The 7,970-nt window shown below is 34.5% G+C and overlaps 1 protein-coding gene and 1 non-coding gene across 3 annotated transcripts; one reads left to right on the forward strand and one right to left on the reverse strand.

Moving 5' to 3' along the window:
• Positions 1-841: 841 nt before the first annotated feature.
• Positions 842-6,670, reverse strand: LOC110714161 (U11/U12 small nuclear ribonucleoprotein 59 kDa protein-like). 2 transcript variants are annotated; one of them, XM_021892635.1, is made up of 8 exons: positions 6,037-6,670; positions 5,573-5,933; positions 5,399-5,482; positions 4,345-4,410; positions 3,766-3,838; positions 3,299-3,666; positions 2,072-2,112; positions 842-1,735 (listed from the first exon to the last, which is right to left on the reverse strand). In XM_021892635.1, exons 1-8 carry the CDS (start codon positions 6,201-6,203, stop codon positions 1,672-1,674), a joined length of 1,224 nt encoding a protein of 407 aa, XP_021748327.1. In that variant the 5' UTR covers positions 6,204-6,670; the 3' UTR covers positions 842-1,671. The 2 variants fall into 2 exon arrangements, with proteins under 2 accessions (XP_021748327.1, XP_021748326.1); XM_021892634.1 differs by having other exon boundaries at positions 842-1,746.
• TRNAL-CAA lies at positions 6,456-6,539 on the forward strand. Its single transcript has one exon. It is a non-coding gene; the product is annotated as a tRNA-Leu (tRNA).
• Positions 6,671-7,970: the final 1,300 nt, after the last annotated feature.

Raw genomic sequence — 7,970 nt, forward strand, 5'->3', positions numbered from 1 at the left:
TGCCGGTTCCGAGTTTTTATTTTGTTTCGGTTCCGTCTCATTTTTTTCACACATTTTTATTTTATAATTAATTATGCCTACGTTTGCAAGTTCGTCGATCTATAATAAGTGGTTTGATGAATCTATCAATAGGCTAAATTTAAAAACCCAGTATATGTACTATGTATGTATACTGGGCTTCCTTTAGCTCCGATTTTTCTTCCATTCAATTTTTTTTGATGGCATAGGATTTTTCGGTGACAAGGTAGGTACATTTTTATTACTAGTGTAAATTGAATTTGAATGCATAATGTTTAATGATGACTCTTAAAGACGGATTCCCACTGATATTTTTTCACAGATTTTTCTGTGAATTAATTGATTATAACATCTTTCCTGATACATTATGCATTTTATCAATAAAAAAAAAAAAGCAAAATCTTTTTAATTTCTCCTATGATTGAAATTGATTAATTGGGTGGCCGGTGATGTATGATAATATTTGCTACTCTTGATGGGATTTCTACGGGAATTTCACTTGATGATCTTTTATCCACCAAGATCTCTGAGGTCACTCAATTAATCATCATTTTAATTTGTCATAAAATTATATGTATAAATTAACGAAAATGGCGAAGGTCCCAGCAGGGAGGTGGGAAACTCTATGAAATTGAGACCTCTCTAACACAAATTATAACCTTCGCATATGAAATGCCGAAATATAAGATGCCCAAATGCTTAATATTTGGATCATCTCGAACCCTCGGCTAAATTTCCCACTCACCAGTATTACATATCTGTCTTTTTAAACCAAATTTTAAATGATTTTGCTTAAAAAGAGTATGAGATTGCTGGAGAAGAATTGAATGACAATGATATTAGACAATAAAATGAATTTTAATTCTCAAGTACAGTAATTGACAATACTTAAAAGGACATAAAATGATATTGAACAAAGATAATCAAATATGGACTTCTGGTTTCTTAAAATAAATATATATTAAAAAAAAAAAAAAAAGGACTTTTGGTTAACTTGTCCGTGTAGCATTGGACATTTCATAGGGGCTGGACGAATTGACTGAGATAGGAAAAAATGAGCATTCTTCAGAAGAAGTTCATGATTCTGCCGATTACTTGTATAGCTGACAGCCTGACAGTGTGTTTCCGTGTTACCGTTGCATTATCTATGGAGAACTTATCTTAATTGCATGAACTATCTGAGTTTGTGCAAACTTCTTTAGGAACATTGTGCCATATCCCATATACTCAAGAACTGAAACAAACATGAATCAAATCTGGAGCTGAAAACAATCTCCAGATAATGAGAAGACAAAGATATAGAAACTGAACTGGCTGATAAGTTACTCTATATTTTCAAGGAATGAAACCTATCGAAGAACTTTGGCAGTGGATCAAATAGGATGAGCACCTAGACAAAATAGAATACACAGCAATTCAAATCCTTTGAGAGCTGTGGAGCATGCACTTGCCATGGATGAAGGCAGAAGAGAGGTGGTGTGCTTGAGTTTTGAGAGAATCTCCTTTATACTCGAGATATTTCTTGCTTTTCCATCGTTGTTTGTTGATATCTGTCACAACACCTTGCTGTTCATTAAGGGTGCACACAACTGAATTTCAGCAATTTCTCTATAGAGTTACAGGAACACCAATTAATTGTTATTGAAGTATCATCTACGCTGCACAAGATATGATCCCCATACTTTGTCTGCTGGAGGGGGTGGTTGAACCCAGTGCCCTGGAATACGACTAAACACATAATATATTAGTTGATATAGGAGTTGCTGAATCAAGAACTAAGGATAGTTTGACCATGTATTCTTTATAGTGGATCTAATCAATCGTGTCTCAAATTTTTCTATGGAGTAAGATTTTAATTTGTATTCAATGATCTTTCCCAAATGGTTATAAATTTTTTAAAAGCCTAAAAGGTTTTAGCACAGCTATAATTTTCTTAGGCTTGTGTTTTTCCTATCATTCACAAATCATACTACATCAACTCTTTTTGCAAAAAATTTAAACCCCAAAGTTAGAACAAAAGGACCACAAATAGTAGGGTGCAGAACATTCTCACCTTCCCCCGGGCCTTATGTATGCATCCCATGTTCTCCGAACCTGCAAATAAGTTTTAGAGGAAAAATAAGTCAAAACACAAAATGGAGAAATTTTTAAGTTTTTTAAGTAAGAAAAGCAAGTAACAAGCAAGCTAATGATAGATATAACCTAAATGCTCTTTACAATGAAATCAAAGTGCAACAAGAATCAGATTGATTTCCAACAGTTAACAAATTTTTAATACTATCGTTGATCATTAGACCTTTGTGTCTAAAATTGGATAACTACAACAATACAAAATGGACAAACAGAAATATTAGAGCTTAGCAATATCACTGGCTAGATCTAGATGTCCAGAAGGGCTTCTAAATATACATTGTCCTAAAAGATTAAGGGTCTGTTCTCATTGACTGAACTCAGTTGAACTGAACTGAAATGAATATTTTATAAGAGAAGGAAATTAGGAGCTGAACTGAATTGAGCTGAGCTGAACTGAACTGAACTGAATTTCAACGTATGAGAACAGACCCTAAGACTAAGGAAATTTAAAGTCAGTCCCCTATCCTCACTCTCCTTTCGAATGAGTTCTTAAGTCCCTGCATCCTGTCACAAGACTCTTTTCCAAGAGTCCTATGTCAAACAGATGCAAAATGAGGTATAATCAATGGCTAATCTTTAGTCTAAAAATCATTATTCTATTAAGCCACCTAGGCAGACTTTAACCCAGTCAGTTTATTTGTAACGAATCCATATCACAATATAAGCATGGGTCATGAAGGAGTAGTATGTAAGTCGGTAAGTCCCCAAGTTTCATTAGAGCAGTACAAGAACCTTGTGGTTATCCTAATACGTAACTAAAGCATTATCTGGGATCCACAACATGCTACATCAAGTTTCACCACACTTGTTTGGCATGACTCAGTTTCATGAGCACAGCACTTATAAGATCACAATGGCTGCAGAGACTATGAGCTGCAGAGACTATGAACATACTGCCTATGCACCCGTTTATCAAAATATTACTTTTAAGATTATCTCCTTTTTTTTCTTTTTTCTTTTTTTTTTTTTTTTTTTGTCATGGATGGCTCATACTCCTCATTTTCGGCTTACAGGGCTTATGATAAAGACGATCTTCAAAAATATATAGAGATAGCATATAAGCATCAGAGAGTGATTAGGACATCTGTATAAAACCTAGGGTGAATATATGTAAAAAATAAATAAATAAATAAATTACGTTAATTACCTCAATCAGAGTACCCATGTCAGTATTACTTCCATGATAATAGTGATAGAACTCTGGGGGTAAATTAGCCACATAGTCATATGCACCATGGCTTTGTCTATCAGAGCCTTGTTTATCAGTTTCTTTGCTAGCGGAAGCAAGAGAGTCAAGCCCACTTTTACTCTGAGTTATCTGCTCTTCACTTTCTTCACCATCATCCTTACTGGTTTCATTCTTATCCCGAGTAACTTTTCTAGATTCTTCAGCAGCTGCAATAGCATCCTTGGCTGCACCTGTTGCTGCAGCAGCCTTTGCTTGGCGCTCTTCCTCTTCAACAGCAGCTCGAACTCTCTCAAGAAACTTGTCATCTTCTTCTGGAAGAAAATGGCCTGCATGATTTTCACATCATAGTATCAGCATACATTACTATGAAAACATTGATAGGGTCATTATATCTTCAACGTAAGTAAATGATTCAAAATTCATACCTTGTTTTTTCAACTTCTGTATCCTGACAGAGCGCAGTTCTTGTAACTTCTCAACCATCAATGCCAGCTCAAGCTGAAACATAGAACATGTTTGTTCAATGAATAATTTTAAGAAATAGACAGCCCTCTGTATAGTCAGACTTCAAAAAATCTCAATAGAGAAGGCCACATCAAGAAAAGAATGCAGTTATATGAGGGGAAAATACGGATGAGGGTGAGAGGGTAGGAAATGAAAGAAACTTGCTTATTACAGAATATAAGATATTGTGAAAATTTCAGATAATATATGTTTAGGGCATAGTAAGAAGGAAAATATGGTAACATAAATTATAATCTAAGCTAAAAAATACTTGGTTGTTCTAGCTGAAGATAACTTGACATCAAAGTCAGTAATACATATAAAGTATCAGAAGCAACTCACCTTAAAAACAATGTAAATATTTCTAAGATATCTAGAGACTAAGAAGAGAAAATCTAAACAAATAATGGTATTAGGGAAAGCATTTTTTTTTTTTTAGAAGGAACAATATGTATGTAATACATGTTATACATAATACATCTAAACATGCATAATCTCACCTCAGCTTCCAATTTCTTCCTCTCCTCTTTAGCCTTCTGCTTTGCAATTACTTTCATCTTCTCTACCTGCATATAGCCATGAGATTAACGTAAAATCAGTCCTGTTCAAGAGAATGCATATAGTCATGAGATCAACGTAAAATCAGTCCTGTTCAAGAGAATGCATATAGTCATGAGATTAACGTAAAATCAGTCCTGTTCAAGAGAATGCATATTAAAAAAGTAACATATGGCAGGATTAGCCACTGACAAAGTAAAGGGATCATGTATTCTCAGCAACTGGTACTGTTCAACAGAAGAGCATGGTATTCTAAAAGTGAAGCGACAGCAAGAGCAAAAATGGTGTTATAACAGGAAAGTAGAAATACCATACATGTGAAGATGGTAATGTTAGGACCATATAGCAGGTGGAAACTGGAAGATAGCTAAGACATCAGCAAACTATTTTGATACATCTAAGCAGAGATTATCCCTGCTAAAACTAGAGATTGAAGGTAGTAATTGATGTATGTTTATCAAAGACAAGGATGACTTAAAATGATAGAAAAATGGAAAACTCCAGTATCATGATTCATGCCATTGACAATAAAATATATAGAAATTCAGCTTTGTAAATAGCTATCATTTGTCCATCTCCCCTATGATTCTCTCTCTATCTGAAGTGGCCCGAGTATACTAAGCTATAAAACAAGGTATCGGATTCTTATATTTTCACTAGTATTAATAATTTAAATGTCTCATAAGGGTAATTAGTTCTACTATTGGCAAAGTAAAATGCATCCAATCCAAGTTCTACATCTAAAATTCTGAACTCTGAAGCACAGATTGTCAAACCAGAAAAAGGCAGGTAGCTCTCTACAGAATACTAATCATTTACCATCCTCATAGAATGTCATTAGAGGATCACAGTCACCATATGTCAGTTCATTTGAACCATTATCATTTTACGGCCTTTTTTTTTACAGAATTAAACAGCACATCATGCATAAGGATAACCTGAACCAACAACTAAGTGTCCCATTTCTATATAGCAAGTGAATGCAACACATGGTACCTTTTGTTGTGCCATATCTTTGGCAATTTCTTTAGCCCTCCATTCATCAGCTTCTTGGTCAAGTTTCTTGAATTGCTCATCCTTCTGTACACCATTAACAAAATCAGTTAACATAAACATACTCCAAAGTTTGTAATTCAGGTCAATAGCTTGATATGAGCAATAGAAAACAACCTTAGCAAGTGATTCAGCAACACGACGTCTCTTCCTCTTTCTCCACAACTTATTGCGTTTCGACTTGTTAATCTTATCACTCAATCTAACAACAGCAGATTTCTCCTCCCATGGGGTCCCATCATCAGTAACAAACTTAAGAGGCTCAAGCAGAAATTTCAATTTTGACATTAACCCATTTGCAGCCTCCACTAAAATCAACTCTTGGGCACCCAAATCAATCCTATTATCCTCAAAAAACCTACAAAATTCATCAATTTTTGAACTATCAATTGACCCATCAACACCATCATTATCATTCTCTTTTCCCACACACCCTTTTACTTCCTTAACCTTCATCAACATCTCCAGCTCTTTTTGCCTACCATAAACAACCCAACAAACAAAGACAAAAAAGACCCAATTAAATTAAACTTACAATAACAACTTTTTCAGTATCAGAAGAAAATTAGAGGAAAACTTACAGTGCATTTGCGAGAGAGAGGGTTTGATGTAATTCTTTAAAGTGGTGTTGGACATTCAAGGGGTTCCAGAAAGTGGTAGAAGGAGGTGGGTTTGGAGGAATTGATGGGCCCCATTGTTGAGGAGGAGGAGGAAGATGCCCCATTGCTTGATATTGAATTGGGTTCATTGCAATCAACCACCAAATCTGCCGCAAAAACTTGAAGGCGTGATTCTCAGATTGCGACGGAGCTGACTTGGTCTGACGGAGTTTGTGGCGGCGTCGGTGAGTTGTTATCGAGGGGTGGAGTTGGAGCGCTGTGATGAGGGTGTTGATGCAGAAGTCAGAAGTAAAATGAAGATTGAAGAAACAACTGGAGTGCGAGTTTAGGCGGAGGTTTAATTGGAATATGTATTTAGAGTGATGAAATGTAACAAGAAAGTCAGGATGGCCGAGTGGTCTAAGGCGCCAGACTCAAGTTCTGGTCTTCGAAAGAGGGCGTGGGTTCAAATCCCACTTCTGACATTTTTTTTGTGTGGGTGTGTTTTTTTATATTTTGAGACTTATAATTTGTAGTTTAACGTGATTATTTAGAAATAATTGAATGAGTATTAGTATATGATTTTATGACATAATTCGGTCATCTATCTTGAAGAGCTACTTGCTCTTTTACATACTTGATACTTTATAGTCCGTACCAATTACTTTAGCTCTATAACACACTTTGTATTTCGTAGTCCGTACCAATTACTTTAATTTGGCTCGAACACTACTTAGATCTTCTCAATCTAGGATAGTGTTTCAGCGTTTGCCCATTTTCAACCTCTTATGTAAAATTCGACATCAAGAAACCATGCATATTAACCAAAATGCCTTGCTGATGGTCCCAAAAGCTTGGGTAGGTTGGGCAAAATCGTTTAAAACGGGCCTCGCGTGAAATAGACATTCATTTATTTGACTTTCCATAACACATGAAGCCATACTATTGATGTTTAAACTTGTTCAATTTATGGCCTATAATTTTACGAGTACAATGTACATGGAGAAATTAGTCCTGTAGTTAGGGGTATAAATCAACAGTGTCAACTGCACACAATGAACCCAAAATATAGCAGTTTTATGCCCTTACTTTATGGGGTAGTAACAATGATATTTGTTTGCCTTTTCCAACATGATCACGCACCCTTGTCCTTGGTCCCCCTATTTCATCTCGTCTCTTCTTTCCAATCTATGTTTTAAATTTTAATCGTGTAATCTTCATCATCTCTAATAATACAATATGATCATATGCATTTAGATTATATATAGTCATCTCTGTTTTTACCGATATATGGAGATATTATAAATTTGCAATTGATATATACCCATAGCCTCAAAGGTTAAAGTAAGCTATGTTTGTAATTGATTTAATTGAGATTACAATATGTCAATATATCTTACGTACTACGCATAATAGGGAATCACCTTTAAATCACATAACAATTACTTAAAATTTTTGTAAGTTAACTTCTTATGTGTTGTGTGTTGCTTGAGACTTCAAAGAGACTTAACTTTGATATTATCATCCATACACCCAATGTTAAGTATACAAGTTTTTGCCTTCTCCTATATTGTATCAAGATTATTCTTCAAATAACATCACTTTTGTGGTGACAATGCAACATATATATAGTGTTCTTTTAATCAATTTACTTTATAATAATACTTCTCTGATTAAAAAAAATTAAATAAACATAGTACTTTGACATAAGTAAAAACATTATACTTTGTACGTAACTAATATATACGAGTAGATATTTAAAAACACTTAAATACTTTTTTTTTTAAGTGTATTGTACAAAAAGACATAAAGATTGAAGTATGTATATGAAATTCGATTTTATTTCTTGGTGTCTTATCTCTTATGCTATGTTTTTAAAAGGTAATAGTTATTAACTATTGTTATATCATACATAA

Source organism: Chenopodium quinoa, unplaced genomic scaffold, assembly GCF_001683475.1.
Source record: "Chenopodium quinoa cultivar QQ74 unplaced genomic scaffold, ASM168347v1, whole genome shotgun sequence".
Taxonomy (NCBI): domain Eukaryota; kingdom Viridiplantae; phylum Streptophyta; class Magnoliopsida; order Caryophyllales; family Amaranthaceae; genus Chenopodium; species Chenopodium quinoa.

Excerpts from the sequence above, each read along its gene's own strand:
- LOC110714161 (XM_021892634.1), bottom strand. The coding sequence starts at position 6,203 with ATGAACCCAATTCAATATCAAGCAATGGGGCATCTTCCTCCTCCTCCT. Across the intron at positions 4,411-5,398 it reads AAGATATGGCACAACAAAAG|GTAGAGAAGATGAAAGTAAT; the intron begins GTACCATGTGTT and ends GGCTATATGCAG. Across the intron at positions 3,839-4,344 it reads GGAAGAAATTGGAAGCTGAG|CTTGAGCTGGCATTGATGGT; the intron begins GTGAGATTATGC and ends TCTATGTTTCAG.